The sequence below is a fragment of the Vigna umbellata genome, chromosome 1 (assembly GCF_029865625.1).
Source record: "Vigna umbellata cultivar VRB3 chromosome 1, Vumbellata_1.0, whole genome shotgun sequence".
NCBI classification, from domain to species: domain Eukaryota; kingdom Viridiplantae; phylum Streptophyta; class Magnoliopsida; order Fabales; family Fabaceae; genus Vigna; species Vigna umbellata.
This window is the reverse complement of record NC_142165.1, coordinates 52,138,545-52,159,931: the sequence shown is the minus strand read 5'-3', so window position 1 is coordinate 52,159,931 and position 21,387 is coordinate 52,138,545. Positions and strand designations below refer to the sequence as shown.

General features: G+C 31.0%; 1 protein-coding gene across 3 annotated transcripts; it reads right to left on the bottom strand.

Moving 5' to 3' along the window:
* Nucleotides 1-182: 182 nt before the first annotated feature.
* LOC124837568 (cold-responsive protein kinase 1-like) lies at nucleotides 183-5,401 on the bottom strand. 3 transcript variants are annotated; one of them, XM_047312976.2, is made up of 7 exons: nucleotides 5,109-5,401; nucleotides 4,357-4,465; nucleotides 3,727-3,839; nucleotides 2,643-2,853; nucleotides 2,294-2,531; nucleotides 788-938; nucleotides 183-685 (listed from the first exon to the last, which is right to left on the bottom strand). In XM_047312976.2, exons 2-7 carry the CDS (start codon nucleotides 4,430-4,432, stop codon nucleotides 371-373), a joined length of 1,104 nt encoding a protein of 367 aa, XP_047168932.1. In that variant the 5' UTR covers nucleotides 4,433-4,465; nucleotides 5,109-5,401; the 3' UTR covers nucleotides 183-370. The 3 variants fall into 3 exon arrangements, with proteins under 3 accessions (XP_047168932.1, XP_047168930.1, XP_087959850.1); XM_047312974.2 differs by having other exon boundaries at nucleotides 4,357-4,460; XM_088103724.1 differs by lacking the exon at nucleotides 5,109-5,401 and adding an exon at nucleotides 5,020-5,042 and having other exon boundaries at nucleotides 4,357-4,460.
* Between the last annotated feature and the right edge of the window lie 15,986 nt (nucleotides 5,402-21,387).

The following is a 21,387-nucleotide window of genomic DNA, read 5'->3' as shown; positions in this document are numbered from 1 at the left end:
GATTTGGAAAGTGTTCAACAAAAGAAGGAATAATTTCTTAAATTAATTAAACCAAACACTAAATATATATAATCAATTATTTTTCAGAATCAAGTTACCCAAACATTTATATTTTCTTATCGTAAGTCAAAAAAGCAATTGCTTCGAAATATCTATTACAAAAAAAAAATCATAAAACCCTATTTTCAAAAAAGAAAACTTATCCAAGCCCACTTTATAAATTAAAATACATTTATAAAAAATAATATACAAAAAGGAGAAAAATGTAAAAAAAAAAAAAAACAATCCCTCTTTGTTCTCTTTCTTTCTCTCTTTCTTTCCTACTACTTTTTAACTCTGCAATTGACACATCAGACGTTTAGTTTATGGTTCAACGTGGGGCCAACTGAGTAATACTGGAAGGGTTAGAGCTAAATTGATAGCTGGTGGATTCAAAGGATGACTTCTTCTTAGAAGATGTTCCTGAATCCTGGAAAAACCCTGGTGCAGTTAGTTCCTTTTCATTCAGCCTCGTGTTCTTGGACAGCATATTCAGAACTTGGGACATCATTGGCCTTCTACTTGCTGCTGCTTGTGTGCAGAAAAAAGCAACCTTCATGTACCTAATTACCTCTTCCTCAGGGAATTCAACCATGTCTGGATCCACAAGTTCCAATAGTTTCCCATTTTCATACAGTTGCCAGGCCTGTGTTGTTGCAAAAATAAATATCATTAAGTCCACACCAAGTCACATTGAGAAGAATGAACACATAAGTTGCATATATGTGGGAAGATGAAATATACACACCCATTCCAAGAGGAATTTGTTGGACCCTCCCCAGTTTGTCCTTGCACTGCTTTTGCCACTGATTATTTCAAGAATAAGAACACCAAAACTATATACATCAGCCTTCAGGGTTAACTGGCCACCCATTGCATATTCTGGTGCTAAGTAACCACTGCATTTTCAATCCAAAGCAGGTCAGAACACTATTCAGATCCACTGTCCAAGTATAGGTTGAACAATTTTGAAAATGCATCTAACTGTCCTTCTTGGTTCTTTGTGAAAATTGTAGAACATTGAGTATAAACATAAAAGTTGATGTTGTAGAGCATATGTGGAGGAACCAGTGAGCAGTAATGCTCAGGTCTAGGAATGTTTTGACCTACATTTTCATTACAACTGTGAAGAAATTGGATATGCTATCAGAGTTTCTTGCCAATAATACCATCCAAGTTTTAGTTAATTCAAACAAATGAGGTTGTGAAGCTCTTCACTTTTCATAAAAACTACAAATAAATTTTTCCATGATCATATCTATTGAGATACAAGATCCTGTAAGGTTAGGATAAAATCTTTGTATATATTCAGATTATATTTATAAGGTTTAATTATATTTTTAATCCCTGAAAGTTGGGATAAATCCTTATTTAGTCCCTCAAATTAAAAAAAAATAACTAATTTAAGTCTCTCAAATGTAGTGAAATATGTTTTTAGTCCCTAAACACTAAATTAAGAGACTAAAAACAGTTTTAAAAAAATTCATTTTAGTCTCTTATTTAGTGTTAAGGACTGAAATCATATTTTTTCCATTTTGAAAGACTAAAATGAACTTTTTAAATTTGGATGACCAAAATCAAAATTATCCTAAATTTCAAGAACTAGAAACATAATTAAGTCTATTTATAATAATTAGGATTTACTTTTCATATCTTTTGTCTTACCCTTAATAGGTTTAGCCTATTCATACTTTCCATATTTCCCTTAATAAGTTTAGCCAATTCATAGTTTCTATCCTTCCTTTAATAATTTAGCTTTTAAACACGGATTAGATCTTGTATTGAGAAATCAACTAAAAATATTTAGTACTTCTCTTTTCCAGTTCCAGCTTTCAGTTTAGTGACTGATGTCAATAATACAACATAGGCATCCAAGATCGATACTAACTTTATAGAACATGTGTCACTTGAATATTGTTTGAGTCATCTGCAACTAAATTCAACTGACTTACGAACATTCTATAACAAAAAGTGGCACCTAGTAACGTTCAGAAAACATTAATTCAGATATCCTGATAGACCCTGAAGTTTTATCACTAACATTGCTAATTCTGCTGTCATAGCCAGATGGTGATTGGTGAAGAATCACCAAATATGAAGAGTTTTTTCTACTTCTAATATCTTACTAATTAATATTATCTCCAGAAAACTAGATAGTAGCAAACAGAGAGAAAGAAAACTAGGTGATAATCTTCCAATGCAACAGAAAATTAAAAAACATAAAATATAATCATGAATCTGAAATACAACATACGTTGTTCCAGCAATCCTTGTGCTAATGTGAGTGATGTCATCTGGAAATAATTTAGCCAACCCGAAATCTCCTATTTTTGGCTTGAAATGTTTGTCAAGTAGTATGTTGCTTGCCTTGATGTCTCTATGCACAATGTGTGGCACAAGTTCTTCATGAAGAAATGCAAGACCTCTAGCAGTACCCATGCAAATATCAGATCTTTTTCTCCAGTCTAATCTGATATTTGAACCTCTTGCACCTACAAAAAGTAGAATAAAAGAAAAAAAAAGGTTATCGTTTCATTCTATCATCTGCACATGGATTTCAATCAGTGATTCCATAATTCACAGCAAAGCATTTGGAAATTTACCAATTAATGCACGATCAAGGCTGTTATTTTCCACATATTCATACACTAATATGCGATTAGTTTCTTGAACGCAGCAACCAACCAATTCAACAAGGTTTGGATGTTTAACATTTGATATAGTTTTAATTTCAGATAAAAATTCACGAACTCCCTGCTTTGACCCAGCAGAAAGTGTCTTCACTGCTACTTGTCTTCCATTTTTTAAGGTTCCCTGGCAAATTTCAACATGGCTATTTAGTACAGGCTTAACAACCAAGAGGAGAATAAAATAATAAAAATGTGATATTATTTCTTGGTTCCTCAGCTTAACTAAGCTAAACCAGTAAAGAACCCTCATAAATTGTAAATTTGTCTTTCTATGACAAAGGAGGTTTCATAAGGCTTCCGATGAGGGAAAGGGTAAGCTGAAGAAAAAGTATTTCTTTTCTACCCAATTCTATACATCCTTCAGTTTTATGATTTTAGCAAATAAAAAAGAGTGGTAAGGTTTACGATGTAATGCTAAAGTAATATTTATTTATGTTGAGGCACAAAATAGAAGCATTGTTTGTACCCACATCAGAAAGCCTCTCTCACTGTCTCAGGGAAAGTTGACAGTGCTCAAATCTTATAACTCATAGTACAAAGCATGAAAGCAAGATTCTATGATGTCAATAAAGGGGTACAAGAAAGAAATATGATGCAATGTGCCATAGTAAGTGGAGCATGTCAAGTGAGAGGAGCAAACAATTCCATTGGATCATGTGTGCGAGTTCAAGATAAGATACAAGTCACATGAATAGTAATGAATATCTAGATCATGGAAATGGGGTTTTGAACGTCATGATGGTTTTACTGCCACAATAACAATCTAGTAATGTCTTCCTTTGGATAATACCCAGCTGCTAGAAGATTGGCCCTTGTATAACAAATGAAATCTTATTTCAACATCACAGAAAGATATAAGTGAAAAGAGAAAATTACAATAGCCCTCTTGTACCACAGACATCTCAGAAAGAATTTTTTGGGTAATGTTACAACTGATGAACAGGCATATTAATTCGCATAACGTTACAACTTATATTAGAGTCTGTGACTTAAATACCTGGTAAACAGTTCCAAAACCTCCTCGTCCTAGCTTTTTGCTTGGATGATAGTTATCAGTGGCCAGTCTCAGGTCTTTATCAGAAAAATTCTTAACATTATCAAGCGGAAAGCCTGAGAAACAAAAGATATGTATATCACAATCAAAATGGTGATAAATATAGGAAAAACAAAAAAAATGTACTTATAAAAGTATTCCTAAATATATACCAGAACTCTTTTAAACATCATTATTGTACCACACATCAAAACCAACCAAACTAGTAAAAATCCCCAAATTATGCTTGTGTTCCAACTTCTGAGATTAATTTGGACCTATGTATGAACTAAATGGACACATTTATCTTTTGAAGTCTACAACTTAACGAACTGTTACTCTTGTCAGACCTGCCTACCAAGTGACCAAAACGCAACTATGCGAGATGGTTTGATTAATAAAACTCAAGTCGAACCAATATTCAATATATCACTGTTCTATACATTAATGATCAAGGTAAATTTCCAGTCAGAAAGTGCAGGCTCATAGGTAAAGCTAAAGCCAATAAAAGGAACAGGAAACTTGCAATCAATAGTGTCTAGCTTATTGAAAGGCTGCAGAATATCGAAACAAATAATCAACAACCACCCTCACCATCAATCTCATTAGGAGTATGAGAAGGATTTCTTTTCTTCTTGAGAGTTGAGGCTCCAAAGCAGCCACAACTCATAATGATCCTGGGATGTGACTGCTGCACTCTGCACTATTTACCATATTTCAACATAAGTGAAAAGTGCCATTTATACATTTTAATTGCAAAAACTATAGATATAGCAATGCAAAGGCATGGAAATCAAGCACACACTTTAACAAGCTAGAATAAATAACACGCTCAACTGAAATGATTCACGGCTTTGTCCAACAACCTGACACCGATTGCTGAACTTGGTAAATATCACGAATAGGAATATTAAAATTCTCACAAACCGAACCGAATTGCATGGATTCAATAACAGAAATTTCAATAAAAATCAATTGTTTCAATTTTCATATCAATCGTTCCATTCTTATATTTCTTTCTGCTGAATCGGTGATCAAACTTAGACCCTTCAGACGACTCTATACAGACAAAAAAAAAACACCGAACCATACTGAAGGATAATTCCAAGTTTGAAAAATTTTTCCAATTTCACCAAACCAAAAAAGAAGAAAAAAACAGAAGAGAGAATGAACTCCCAAGATAAAACCCCATTTCCAGATCAGCTCATAATCGCAATCTGATTTGAGCATTCAGCTTATCATCGAGAAAGACTGCACCTTTAACATGTAAAAGACAGGAACTCCATTTGGGACAAGAACCCCTTTTGGGAAACAAGGGAGAAAAGTAAAAGAAAAAGTATGATCACCTTTGGGAGCCAAGAGAAAATGCTCAAGTCTAAGGAGAGTTAGGTAGCTAAATAGGAAGGAGTTGAAAATTAAAAAGATGGAGGGGAAAGAATGGTATTAAAAAGAAGTGGTTTATGTTGTGTGCTTGGTCTTGCGGCTATAGCGAGTAATGCGCGTTTGTGTGTTCGTGTTTCTTTTCTTTTCATGGTTGCGTTGTTGTGTTGTTTTGTATTGTATTCTCACTTGCTTTGGTCCAACTCCGTGCACACAAATGACCGTTTCTTCTTTCGGTTCCACCAGGCTGCCAAAGACTGTCTCCAACTAACACCAATCACTCTTTCTTTCTTTGCATCCAAATAAATGTGTTCCTCAATGCATTCCTTCTAGTATTCTATGTGGTCCTTTTTTAAGGATTTCTCCATGTCATGTGTTATGTTTGTTCAAAATGCTTAACTCAATAATCTAATTAAGGTTCTTAAATTAGTATCCTCTAACATTTATTTGCATGACTTTTTCATCATTCTTAGTGTTTACTTTTTCACGTTTTAACCTTTTGGTTTTGAGTTATGGAAGAAAATTTGTCTCATTACATAATGCTTTCCTATTGGGTAGTATTTACAGTCATACAAACTTGTTTATTTACTTTCTAATTTAAAAGTTATTCTTTTTATTGCCATGCTACTATTTTATCCTCTTTTAATCATTGTAGTTAAGAGTATTACTATTATAAAATTAAAAGTAACATAGATATTGACAAAAAAATATATCATGAAAGTGGGTAGTTAAATAGGTGTATTTTATTTTTAAAAAAAAACAAAAGAACTAAAAAGCTCAATCTTATTCAACTAAACTATATGGCTAATTAAGTAACATTATTTTTTTTTGTTTTATAAATAGTGATAATAAAACAAGATTTGTCAAGAAAAAATGAGTTTGTATATATAAATTAAAAATAGGGTTTTAGACAAGTTAATTTGAAAACGTCTGTCCCAATTGAATCATATATATAAATTAATTTAATGATTGAGAAAAAAAGTTTTTAGTAAGTCCCGTAAAGAAAATTATTAACAGGTCTTAACTTTTAAAAGGGTTATAGACTCAAAACTTGCATTCCCAAAGCGGATACTCGAAACTTGTTACATGTCAAACATATGAAATCTTATCTTAGTTTATTTGACCAAACTCTGTCAACTCTTTGAAATTATTTAAATTGTTATACGATTTCACATTTCTTATTCTGTTCTTTTTCTTTTAACAAGGTAATGATTAGCAAGATTTTGTATGTTAGTTACGTAAATGAAGACAAAGCAGTCTTAACTAACTAGCTGTTAAATACTCTATTATAACCCAATATTAACTTTTGCTGAAAAAGAAATATTAACTAAAAATAAGAAGAACTAATGTTCCATAAACAAAAAAAGCATTCAAAAAGTTATTTTTTAATAGTTTGAATTGTGTTGATATAATATTACGGAAGAGTTTAAAGTTATTTCCTTAAGTAAACACTTACATTCATTCTTTAAAAAGTAATGGCAGACCCTGGAAAATTTAAGAATGTAAAATTATCAATTTTAAGTCATTAGACATGTACCGTTGTTAGGTTATAAGTGATGAAATTACTCGCAAAATTCGATTCAAGTTAAATATTTAAGTAAACCACATTTAAATTAGAGAAATTAAGGAAAAAATATTTTGTTGGGTTGGTAAAATAATCACAAAAAGAAAATACAAAGAATAAGAATAAAAAAATAATTCTATCATAACAAAATATTATATATAGAATATGTTTTCATATCCCAAAACTCTAAGATAGTGGAAACAAATCGTTATCTAATAGAGATATAGATGATAGATAATTTAACTAATGAAATATTATTTGATATGTTGTATTAGATTGTTTGTTTATATGGTTCATAGTGATCCAGGGTTAATGCATTACCATTATTTATCTTAATTTTAAATCTTCAGATAATTTTTTTATAATTTTTCTCTATTTTTAAATGAAAATTTAATTTGCTCCAACAATGTTTGAATATCGATCTTGGCAAAGTCTTCATAAGTGGTTCTCCTTCTAAGCTATCTTCATAATTATGACTTTTCTATATACAACAACATCTCTAATGAAGTGTAATTTAACATTGATGTGTTTAGTTCTCTCATCATATATTTATCTAATGATCAACTAGTAGTCATGTCTTCATAATCTATGATATTTTGGTTATCGCAAAAAGTAGTCATGTTTGTTTAACTCTCCTGCCACCCCCTTTAATCTCAGAGTCTCCTTCACCACTTTTGTAAGCATGACATGCCCAGTTTGAGTAATGAGTAAAGTCACCATTGATTGCAAACTAGCTTTCTAACAAATTGTAGTTTCAAACAAACAAACAAACCTTTTAATAACTTTTCTACTATTGGTATATAGTTTTACACCAATCTAGATGATAATATTGTTTCATTCAAATATCTTAACACCTGCTTCATAGCCTCAATAAGCACGTCCAAAATCCACCATGATCTACTAACCACACTAACATGTGTCACATATGGTTTGCTACACATATCCCATACGTGATGCTTATTACTCCATTGTATAAAATATGAAATAATCTTCATTTTTCACCTTTCTTGATGCGATCTCAATACAAGAGGAGCTTGTATCACCCAAAGGAGGAAGGGTTCAAGAAAGAATAAATAACAATAACTCAAAAAATATTATTAAAATTATGAAAGAAGATATACAAAGAATACGTACAAGAAGTTTGAAGAAGACACTAAAAATATTTTTCTTAACATTTTTGTATTTTTCTTATAAATAAAAATATAGTTTGGCTACCAAGATAGTTTGGTTGGGAACGTAAGAGAACCAACCAAACAAGGCCTTGTTTGGAAGGAATATGACAACCAAAATGCAATATGGGCTTCATATTTTATGGCTATGCTTATATAAGCATGCAACACTCTCACTCTAACACAATTTACATAAATGGAATAGATGAGTCATGACCTTTCTCTCTTTTTGTGAATTCAAGAGGTAAGTCATCAATCCTAAAATCTTATATTTAGTTTTTAAATCCTCAATCCTAAAATCTTATATTTAGTTTTTAAACTCAAGTGGTGATTGTCTTATTTCACTCAACTTTCTCTTTAGAAAGTGAGATGTTTCCATCTTTTTATCTCTTGAGATAGAACATCTTTTAGACTCCAAAAGACTCATAAAATGACATATCTTATTACAATATTAGCCTATTCTCTTTTGAGACGAGAGTTTATACCCCTCTCATTCCTCACTTTCGCTAAGCATTCTACCTTATAGTGACCTCTCCTATGGTTATATAGCACTCACTTTTTTTCACCATATTGTTTGATGAATGTTTTGGTTTCTTCCTTTGCGCCTTCCTTTTATTCATACTCTTTGACTTTGAAACATTCAAACTCAACTTTTATCATTTATCTTAGATTATTGAAGCTTATGAAGCTCCTTAATTTGAGGGTTATATCACATCTAAACTAATTACTTTTTTCTTCCTAGACAATAAAACATCTTTGAAATGCCAAAGTTTCTTAGGCAAGACACTAAGAAGAAGTAAAAACTTATCTTCTTCTTTGAATTTCACTTCAATGTTCTCAAGATCGTCTAGACTCTTGTTAAAATTTGTCAGTTGTTTTATCTCTAAGTCACAAAATTATTGTACTTTTAACCTTATTGATCATGTCAGTCTTCTCTTTTTGAGACAAAGACACTAACATGTTTGTCTCATCCTTTTTTCATAAGCACATCCTTATTTACCAAAAGAGATCATCCATAATCTACCGTGGTTCTTATTATAAAACTTCTCAATATCAAACTTAGTATCATAGATTCAAATCTTACTCTTTTTTTACTATAATTCTCTTGCCTTGACAAAAAAAGTGTCAATTAAGATTCACGTACCAATTACAACAACACAAATAAATGATAGTAATCGTGTTATAATAGAAGACTCTACATACATGGTATAAGTTTTACAATGTTTATCACATGCTCAAAAAGTTTCACATGTTCTCGGTATATAGAACTAAGGAAAAGGAATAACACAAAACATTAAGATAATTAAAAAAACATCATCTAATACAAGAAGTAAACAATAAATGATTACTTAAACTTAACACTATTAAATGTTTTCTAGTAGACTATTTTTTTTACTCTTCATAATAAAAACATAATTTAAATTCAACACATCACATATTTTAATATTAATATTAATATTGAGTAATATTGTTTTAAATTATTAATTATACATGAAATTGTAAAATCTAAAAAATTAAAATAAATGAATTATTTAAATAATAATGTATTATGATTTTTTAATAGTATTAGTTCTTTTAAAAAAAACTTACAAATTAATGAGTTTTTTAGATGATTACTACTCAAATAAAAAAAATATGAATTGTAGTGTACTCAGTAGCCACTGAAAGGAGCCTGGTCCGACGAGGAGTTGGGTCGATCGTCCACCCAAAAGGAGTAACAACTGATAAGTATTAAAGGTCAATTAATGTTATAAGGAATGAAGTGTATGGCTTTAATGACCAGATAACAAACAATAGGAAACATAATATACGGCATTGATATGATATTGATTAGCAGTTAATGGTTATTATTAAGAATCAGGTCTATAAATATGGGATTTAAGTCCAGGTAAAAAGATCTTTTTTCTGAATTATTATCACCTTGATCTCCGTAAAGCTAAATCTGAGTTGAGCGTCAAAGTGTTTCTTGCAGGGGCCAACCGATCGATTTTGTGGAGAGGAGTCTACATTGTTGGAAATCGCATAAGCACAACAGGGAAGAAGGAGGAATCGCAGTCTAGGACCTAGATACAGAAACACGAATAGATTTTTTGCTTTTAACTACTTTCTTCTAATTTAACATTATTTCCACTGTCAAGCCAATATATAATAAATATGATAATAAAAGAAAAAACAAAACAAAAGAAAAAAAATAACATGTGTCACAAAATAATGGATGACGTGACATGTTGTTAGTCACATAAAAAGAAAAGTTGATACGACTAATAATTAATTGAGATTAGATTCAAACATTTTAAGGTTAGGGATATAAGTGGATCAAATTTGCTATGCTTTATAATTTAAAAAAAACATAATTGTATAGTATGATATCTAGACCGAGCAGTTGTCAGCCACAACCAATCGACCGATCGCTCTATCTACTATAGAGACGACTCGCCATCTTCCACCTATACCAAACGCTCGTCAACTATCCTATAGTTGAAAGCGCTCATCAAACATCCATAAGCATGTTAAAGCGTTCGTCAAAAGTCAAGCGACATTATGACACTCAGTCAACCAAATCAAGCCAAGACCTGCGAACGCTCAATTACGTTAAACGGGGTTGGCGGACGCTCAACACTTAAATAATTGGACCAATAATCCAGTTAAAGAAGAAAATAGTCAAAAATATCTAACCGTAATAACGCAGATTACGGAGCCAACTAACCGAATATTAAGACTTACCTGGATTACGGGTAGGTAACCGAATTTACCAACTAACCGGATTTTAAGGTAATCAGTTTATTTTACTTTTTAGGTTAAATACAGGATAACATAAGGAAAAAATGTACGTTTTGCTCTAAGATTAAAGAGATCACTTTGTGAGAAAATCATTGATTGAGAGAACTAAAGTTCCACTACTCATATCTGACTTTAGCATCGAAGTATCTTCGCAGGTACCCCCACTCTCATTGAAGGAAAGACAACGGTCCCAGACGTACAAGAGTAATAAAGCATCATCAACAAGGTTCATATCTCGGTCCCAAACAATTATACTGAAACAATAATTAATCCATAATAATTTAATGTCTGCAAAGATAACAAATTTGATTAAGTTTTTTAATTTCATATAACTAGTAAAATTAATTAAAAAGATACAATAAAGTTAAATTTTATGTTCATAAAGATAAGTATAGTTCTTTTCTTTTTTTTTTTTGTATTCTTCTTTTGACGTGTTCCTTATTTATTTTTTTACTTTTTTTTCATCTCTTTTATGTGACTTCTTTTTTTATTTCTAAGGGTTAAATATGTTTTTCGTCCCTTAAGTATCACACGATTTTGGTTTTAGTCCCTACTCGAAACTTTGATGGTTTTTAGTCTTCATAGTATTGAAACTATTAGTATTAGTCCTTAAAAATGGACGGCGTCAACTTTTAGTTGATCTAGCAAACGGCGAGACCACGTCTTCTTCTTAAGTATCTGCCACGTTGCTTCTTCGTCATCTCAGTTGGGGGCAAAGTTGAGTTCTTCTTTTTCGGAATCTCAGATTGACCAATTCACATATCCCCTCAGGAATCGACCCAGAAAAATTATTTCCTGAAATTAAGAAAATTGACAGGTTCCGTGCCCCGGAAATCCGATTAGAAAGTCCGTCTTCGGCAACGTTGGCCACTACGAAAGTCCCTCCGGCGCCGCCGCTAAGGCCCATTTTGCCTCTACTTCCACACTACGACCGTCTTCACGGATCTCATCTCCTCTAACGCTGCATCTCGCTTCTGCGATGAGACTGGAAGCACCATCAGCTGGCCATGTTATCGCCGCCTTCATCCCTATGTGAGGGTTTGTTCCCCAGTTGGTTTCTCCTCTAGCCACGTCGCCGCTCCGTTCTCTGTTCAAAACTCAGCGTGGGGAAGATGAACGAATGTATGGTGATAGTTGAGGGGATGGATCTGTGTGGTTCAAAATAGCTCCTTAAATAATGAATCAATGAAAACAGAAAAAGTAAAGCATACTAAAAAACTCATCAAGGATCACTACAACGGAGAAGAGGAACAAGAACAGGCACCGCGCCGGACTTCGCAATCAAAATCCAGTTGTCGGCGCGGTTCTTCGCTAGCAGCCGGAGCTTCGCCGTCGCAGAACGCTTTATTGCCACCGACTGCGACTGGAGGCCGTCGATGCAAATCTTCACCATCGGCTAGAGATCCTCCGGCGAAATGCTCTCGAGGAAGTCCTTCGCTGCCGTTGTGATTGCGATTCCCGATTATGGGGTGGTATCTAATCTAAAAGCATAATGAAATTAAATCAGATCCTAATTACACCAAATCGAATTTATATGATTTTGGTTGATTTCTTTAGATCAAATCAATAATTATGATTTCTTTCCTTTATCTATACATCTATGCCATTCATACAATAATTGCTCGTTTGGGTTGATGTTGTAAGATTGGTGTTCCTTGGTTGTAGTTTCCTCCCATGTCATCTCTGCAAGGTGCTCTACTAATACCTTCAGCTACAATGCACCCTTTAAACATGGGTAATCCATTTCTTTCATGGAATCCGTCCTCATCATCATATGCATCAATGCCGCCTCCTCAAGCACAAACCCTTGCACCCACAATGGGACCAGGTAATTCTAAAAACCATCAAAGTTTCGAGTAGGGACTAAAACCAAAATCGTGTGATACTTAAGGGACGAAAAACATATTTAACCCTATTTCTAAAAAATGAAATTTTCATTTAGAATAAGTTTTCTTTTGTTTTAATTCTTTTAATCATAATTATTTAATTTTACTAATGAGTATTTTAAGGCTTTAGTGATTCTCTCAATTGAGAAAGGTTATCAACTTATTTATCTTCTCTTGAATGTTTTAGTTATATTAGGTTCTTAAACATTTGGTATTTTTAATTCTTCTGCCGACATAACTAATAATTATTAGGTAAACAAAATTATTTTGAGTTATGTTTTTGGTATGGGTTGAAATTCCTTAAAGTACACCAAGTTGTTTTGAAGACCAGATGGCTTCTTAGTGGTTCTCCATCATCTAAGTTACGTTATTCGCTCTCCCTCCTTTTTGTCCAAACCGTGTGGATAGGTACTCTGACGCTCAACTTAGTAATGTAATCGAACGGTTAGCACAAAAAGCGATGCTTATATTATGCATAATAATCCTAAAGTCATACTTGGGACCTTTATTTATACTAGTTGTAATGGACTTTTACCTTTCGTGGGTATAAAGACGACCCAATAACACCTTAATCTACATTAGAGGCTTAATGAGTCATTACTGCTGATAATCTGACTATATTATTAGGTCGTATTGGGCACAACCTATGCCTAGGTGGATGACTCGGGAGGACGACCTGGGTGGATGGTCGGGGAGGACAACCTAGGTGAACGACCTGGGTGTTGGAATTGCGAGCCACATAAAGATCGTTGCACGTCACCGTAGCTTCACCTCCAACCTTCTTCTACTACGATACAATAAGGAAGAAGAATTGCGAGCCATATAAAGTTGAAGATCCACAAACACGGTCGCTAGATAACATACGCGAGCGACCATAAGCTCAACCCAGTTGTCGATCCAAACTCAACAACCCACCAAACCTCCAAGCGCATCACTAGAAATCGCTACAACATGTAGACCGCGATGACCATGGAAGCCCAAATTGCACACCATGAAATCATAGATCAATGAGCTACACCGCATAAGAAACGAAGCATATCTGTAATCCGATAAAAACCTCCTACACAGACCTACCGCAAATTGCGACTCACACACAAATCATATTTCCATCGCGCCTCACATGACATAACAACATAAAGATCTGAAGTACGACAACATAATGCAATCCACTGTGAGCACTCACTGAGACACGTGAGCATCAACTACGACCTCCTCTACGGATCCAAGAGCACACTCGCCATAAAATGCGACCTCCACTATAAATCCAACACAACTCACCATCTTTGCACTTCGTTGGACCTCCACGAACCCTGCTACAATAATATTCCTTCAATCGAATTTCTCTATGTCACATTTGATAGCACTTTCAAATTTCATTGCAACTTCAATAACCAAGGATGATTCTCCAAAAACAAGAAATTAATCTTTTCTCAAGTGGAAAATTAGACTAAGTTGCAACCATAAAGCATATTAAGTATATCTTATTAAATCATGAGCTCTTAATACCACTCTGATGGGAAAAAATACATCATCATGAAGAACATCAACGTCTTTTACCCTCGAAAATCACCTGACCAATAAAGAAATAAGATTGAAATAATCAACACAATAATATAACATGGAAACTATAAAACTAGAGAAAAACCACAATCGTTATCTAATGACAACCAGATAATAATACTATGTGAAAATTTGTACAACACATAGGTCACTCTTTCATGCTCTTTGATCCCAAGTACACCTACACTCTCCAAAACAAAAATTTAATCAAAATCACACAACACGTTACTACTAGGGTATAATGAAAGTTAAATACAAGCTTAAAGTGTCTTTGACTTGGGGCGACTAAAACTGTGAACTTAGATTTCATTATATAGTCACTAACACTCACTCCATTGCTTATCCTATATGATGTGAAACTTTTCAAGATGCATTATTTTCATTAACTCAACATGTTGGTGGTCGCTTTTCGTTCTCTTAGAGGTCGCTCTTCGTTCTCTTAGAGGTCGCTCTTATCAGCTTTGAACCTTAATCTGTTATTGTGTTTATTGAGTCTATTATTGGTATTTATTGTGTTTTTTAGGACAATATCACATTGTGTTTATTGTGTTTGATATGTCGAAACCGAAGTCTCGGGCATCATTGGTGAAGAAGTGAACGATGATAGTAGTATTTTAGGCAAAGAAAGAAACGATGAAAATGAAGAACTCATGAATGTAAACAAAGAAGATTATATGTCGAAACCGAAGTCTCGAGCATCATTGGTGAAGAAGTGAATGATGATAGTGGTATTTTAGGCAAAGAAATAAACTGTGAAAATGAAGAACTCGCGAATGTAAACAAAGAAGAGAAAGTGGAGTAGAAAGTGAATGGAGAAGAGGTGGAGAAAGTGGAGTAGAAAATGAATGACATCCGTGGTGAGCATGAAATTAAGGTAAAGTATATTATTTATGGTAAAATTAAGGTTTCATTGAAATATTTGGAAATGGAATAATAATGAGACTCTTCGTATCAATTATAGCGTAATCGGCAAGTAAAAACTTTATATATAAACTGTATTTATATTAATTTGAGAATTAATATAGAAAACTTTTTATAACCGTGATAGAAAGTATCTGCTAGTAATTTTTAGTTATATATGCTGATATATATTAATATTTTTTTATTTATCTTTTAAATTACATTAATTATAAATTCCGTTATTTGGATATGTCCTTGATACTTTTTATGTATTACATATATAAGTAAATAAAGGGTGTTATAAAAATGGTTAGACGAAACATATTCAGTAAAATTAGATTCAAATTAAAAATTAAAATAAAAATAAATATATAATAAATTATTTAATAAAACTTAATTATACATTTTTAATAGCTAAGAATATATAAATTAAATTTTAAGTAATATTTGTTTAAAGTTTTTCTTACAATACATATGTTACATTTTAAAAAATAGTTACACATCAATTTGTTTATTGCAGTTTATAACACAGCGTAGGCATAAATTTCCATATCATATATAATTTTTTTTCTTGGTAAATAAAACAAACGTTATTTTTCTCATCAAGATTTAACGAAAACGTAAAATATTATAAATACTTGTGGGTACAATTATCTTTATATATATATATATATATATATAGTTATATAGTTATATGTATTAGTGAAATTACATTCATTTGATTTTATTAAATTTAATAATTCAAATGAGTTCATTTAAAAGAAAGATTAAGAGAGAATGGATATATGATGTAGTTGATATTTTATATATTTTTTAAGTGAATTAATAGTTGAGAAGTCTTAGATAGATTCTGAGAATATTAAATTTAATATTTTTCATATTAAATTATTGTAAGAATGTGTTAGTTCATTAATTAAGATGTGTCTAGAATGGAATATATGTCATGTTGGTCTTAATTTAAAGTATTCATGTGAAAAGTGGAAGATTATGGAAATTTGAGAAAGGTGATGTCAGCATGACGTATATGCATCCAATAGTCATGGTTGGACAAAATCTAGAAGCTTCAATTCCTTCAAACTTTTCCTACAGACAGGAATCTTAAAATCTTCAAAACTTGACCAACTATTACTATTGAAGGTGAATTAATTAACATAAACATCTCGAATTTAAATACGTCATTTTGTATCAAATAGTTATATCTACTTCAACATTTTATAGTCATTGGATAACATAAATACGAGTTTCACTATTAAAAATTATCAGTAAAATACTTATATTTCTATCATCCTCGTGTAATAATAGATATATTTGTTTTTGTCTAAATACTTTATATTTTAAAAGAAATAAGAGTTAATATAACACTGTTATTATATAAATTATATATAAAAAATAAACAAATTATAATTACATAATTTTTAAAATGTAGTTTAGTTTCAAATCTATGATAAATTTAAATATTTTTAATTAAGTTTTTATTTTATTTTTGTTCAGTTCATACTATTTAAATCTAATTAAAATAAGACGATATTAAAATTAATATAAAATAATATGTGATTTGTATTGTTTATAACCCAAAAGTGTTTAATATTAATAATGGTGCGGATAAAGATAGTTTTTTTATTCTTATAAATGACAATCGTAAAATAAGATAATAATTTTATTATCTAATATATTTTCAATTAAAATAATGAAAATTATTTATTATTTTACATTAACTGTGATATAATTTTATATTTCTTAATATTTCATAACAGGTAAAGAAAAATGACAATATAAAATAATAATCACGTCACTTTGTTAATAAAAAATTAAACGTGAACACAATTAAAAAAGTATAAAAATTTTAAACACTTAATAAATCAACAAAATTTAATAAAAACTCAATTAAATCTTTTAAAAATTTATTATACTTTAAAAGTTAATTATACCAATATTAAAATAAAACACGAAATTAATTAAATTTATTTTAATTTAAAACCAGAATAAATATTATGATACAATCAATTTGTATAATCATCATAATTACGTATATCCACGAAAAAGATAACCGTGATTTATAAAAAAAAGAAAAAAAAGAAATCCAGTGAATTTGTTGAATTGATTTTTCCATATTAAAGTCATTCAAAATTTGATTATATTCACTGGGTCAATTATCTGTATGTGGACGGCAGATAGTGCTGAACAATACGTAATTTCCAAATTGAAAAGAGACAGCAAAGATAATTAAAGCTTCATAACTTCTAATCAAGAATGTTTAATAGTATTAAGCATGACTTGCTGCCACGTGTCAACACAATTACACTTTTGTCACCTAGTGAAAACTATAACTAATAATAATCTAAAAATCATGCTTTTCTATCCGAATAAATACTGGTATATATGGTATCGATGCATTGTTGTTTAGTTTAAATAAATTACTTAATAAATGATATTTACAGATAAATAAAATAAAGTAAAAATAGATAAATTTCTTTGCAAGATACTTTTTATTCATATACAATTTTTTAATATATAATCTTTCTACTTTTAATATTATTTATATTTATCTATAAATATATATACATGTTACGTATATACTACCGTATTTTATAATACTTTTAATTCCGATATTATGTAGGAAGATCTTGAATTAATTAAATTATTATTTTTCATTAAATCCAAAAGAGAGAGGAAAATGGTGGTGGAATAGTGAGAGGTGGAGAGAAGGGAGAAAGACGAAGGAAGGTAGTGAGAAATAGAGGGAGGTAGTGAGAGATAAAGGAAGATGGAAAGTGATAAAAGGTAGAAGATGTAAAGAGAAAAAAAAATCTAAAATATAATATAATGTATTAACTTTTTTAACAAGAAAATAAATTAAATTGAGTAAATATATATATATTAAAATCATACGTCTAAATATAAAAATTAAAATTATTTATAATTCATATCTCCTTAATCTTGGATTAAATATTTTAAACACAATTAATTTACAAATGAAAATATATTTCATTTTAAATATGATATAGTAAAACAAATTTAATTTTATTAATTTTGTTTGAACTCCGTTATTAACTGGATAATTAAATTCGTGAATAGTTTTCAACAATTGTTATGTAATTAGTAATAAAAAAGTATTATAGCTTTTATTTTTTGTTTTATAAATTTAAAATTGTTATTAATTTAATTGCACGATTAAGTTAATTTTTCTCTTAATAATCAAATAGATATTTGAGTTACTCAAAACTAAGCATCTATTCAATCATATTAACAATATACAAAATTCAAACAAAACTAATGAAACTAAAGTTTTTATATTAATACTGTAATATTTTTATCATACTAAAAATATATATTAACATTTAATTACTAAATTAGTTATTTAATTATTTGTTTTCTATTTATTTTGCATATAAAAATTAAGAATAATGTATAAATGAACAATTTTTGTGGAGGTGCATTAACACGTGTTTAAGGGAATACCTACAAGTTAGACTTTCTATTAAGTTTGATTTTCCATTGACTGTGTAAAATGTAAGAAAAGTTGTGTACATTGAATTATAATCCTTGAAGTATTAAGCCATTTTATGTTGAAGTTCGTTAGTCTTAAGCTTAACAATGTTTGATAGATAGTCTTAAGCGTAATCTCCTTCTCCTTCACTACGTGTTTGGTAAAAACTAATATACATGTCAGATATAAATTGAAATGATTAAAAGTTAATTAAATTTGAAAATTTGGAAGTTAGTTGATTGAATTAAAAGAATAATTGATACAAAAATTTTCCAATTGACTATTATAACATATAAAAAGAGTCCTAAAATTGTCAATTTCACACCCATACAAAATTAAAGCTTCCAACCTATGAAATGTCTTCTGGTATAGACACGAGAAAATTCTATTCAGTTGTGAGAAAAATGGATGTGATCCTTAAAAAATATGTATGAATAATTAGATTTATAAAATAAAAATATTTAAACTAATATTGAAATATTTAAGTTAGATAAGTATGTGAAGTATGAAAATAAATTTAATTTCATATTGACAAAAATAATAAATTTGTTAAAATAGGTTTGTTTCCGTCACTGTCACTGTTTTCTTTCTGGTTTTTGAGCAAACAAACTGAAAAATAATTCACTCAACATCAGTGTTTTCTTTCTGATTTTTGAGAAAACAAACTAATTAAGTAATGAATTTTTTTAAAGAAAAAAAAATAAAGGTTTTGTTGTTTGACATGGTCATGCCAAATTCCAAACGACTGAAGGATATTTCAAACAGTAAGAAAGACCGAGCAGATTAATTACATGATTAATAATATATTTAAAACAACACTTTAGACATTAATGTTGGCTCTTCATTTTTAACTAGTATTTAACGTGAGAACGGGTGATCAAGGTCAATTATTTATTTTTCTTTTCTCTTTGTGTTTCTCTTTCACATTTCAATTTCTTTTTCTTCATCGTATATGGTCCTACATAAACCGACAATCTTTTCTAATTTTTGTCTCCATGTATAATCATTTTCAAGAATATATCTTAATAGTTAAAAGATAATAGAATATAAAACAAGCCAATACTGATAGTTACCATATTCAGTTTATATGTACAATGTTCTTACAAGGATTAAGATGTTCTTGCAAATGCTTACTTCTTCCCCAGCCGAAATGTTAAGAAGGATGTCTGGAAAGATATTTGACGTTCAAGTAAATAATACATCGTATATATTAAATGCAATAATTAACATTTTTAACTCCTAAACAGTGTCCTCATTTATACTTATTTTGTGGGTTTTAATCTGAATTTTAAGCCTAATCTAGTGTATTTAGGACGTCTTAATCTCATGGCAATTGCTTCATGTAGCCCATTATTGATGTGAAGTTTCAATAGTAATTTTATGGGTTATTTACTTTAACCCTATTTTTTTTACATACCTTCCTTTAATCTCTGCCAATGTGGTGGTTTCTTCCTTGTGAGCATTCTGTTTTTGGCTTCAACTATGGTACACATTGTTCTTCTGCATTCAATAGATGGTGTTGCATGTTGTCCTCCCCCTCATTTTTACTTGGGAATGTATGCGGAATAATGTAGAGTAAGCTTGAGAACGCATTGTAGGTAAGCCTCTATTATTTAGTTGAATAAGCCACTACAATGAAAATCCGAGATGGGGAGGCGTTTGAAATTGATGACGTACCTTCTAATTATGGTTAAGTCCTTTAAAGAAGAGTTCAAGTTATTTATGGAAGATGATACAAATTTTCTCTCTTGAAACATTTTGGATCATCATAGAGCTTTTAGAATAGGAATAATTTTGAATCTTGTATTTTGATTCAAGTAGTGTCAGATTTTTAGCTAATTTAAATCAACAAAGGTTAAGGTCCAATGTTGACCCAAGTGGATGTTCATAAGCTAAGTTGACCAAATGGTCAAAGTTTTCAACTTAGCTTGGTGAGAAAGGGACTGGTCGTCTAACCTTTGTGAGAGTAGTCATGTGACATATTTACATTGGAGAGAATTTTTCATAGGTAGTTACCACATGTCCTCCTCTTAATGGAGAGGATTTTTCATCTTGCTCTCCAAGTTAGCCAAGTTTGAGTTTTTAGGTCTCGTTTCTACAATTTGGAGACATTATTAACCTATAAATAAAGGTGTTTCCTCTTCTTGTATTCATCTTTGAATTTTAAGTAAAGTTATGCGGTCATTTTAAGTAAAGCTATAGCATCACATGTGGTCTCCATTAGTCATCTTCCTCTAAAGTTGGTCTAACCTTTCTAAGAGCAACATCCAAACACAATCCCTTCACCCACAAAGCATGGACGTAAGCCTAACCTACCAACATCCACCTTGATTCAAAAATGAAACACCGAAATCCCCAATTTAGATCCCCAAAGTTGCGAGATAAGATCCCCAAAATAGAACCCCAATTCGGAGCCCTAAAACGAACCTCAAGGCCCCTCCCATCCTCCACCGCCACGAAGACGTTGGATGATGTAGGCCTCGTTGTCTCAAAGACGCTGAAAATGAAACCATCGCGTCGTAGGAACGTCTCGCCTGAGCCACCTGAAACTCGCCTCTTCTTTCTTGCGCTAACCAAGACAAACTAAAGAAAGGGGAAAGGGAAACAACGCTTCCTTGCTCTGAAAAGAACCAAAACCATAAAAACAATGGGAGAAGAAAGGTTCACTACAGGTTAAACCAACACACAAAAGGATGAAGAGGAGCACCTCCCCTCATTGCCAAAACGAACTCGAACCAACACAAGGGTTTGTCCGTGAGAAAGAACCCAAAGGTGGGGAAGACAAAAATGACTAGGGTTCTTGAAAGGAAATAAAACATCTCGAAAAAATTAATTAGGGTTTAATTGTAATGTACTCAATTAAGATTTAGAAATGATTAGGAATTAACATTTAACACT

Coding starts and splice junctions, on each gene's coding strand:
- LOC124837568 (XM_047312976.2), bottom strand. CDS start 4,432: ATGAGTTGTGGCTGCTTTGGAGCCTCAACTCTCAAGAAGAAAAGAAAT. Junction 3,840..4,356: donor TACTCCTAATGAGATTGATG/GTGAGGGTGGTT, acceptor TTTGTTTCTCAG/GCTTTCCGCTTGATAATGTT. Junction 686..787: donor ACAAATTCCTCTTGGAATGG/GTGTGTATATTT, acceptor GCAACAACACAG/GCCTGGCAACTGTATGAAAA.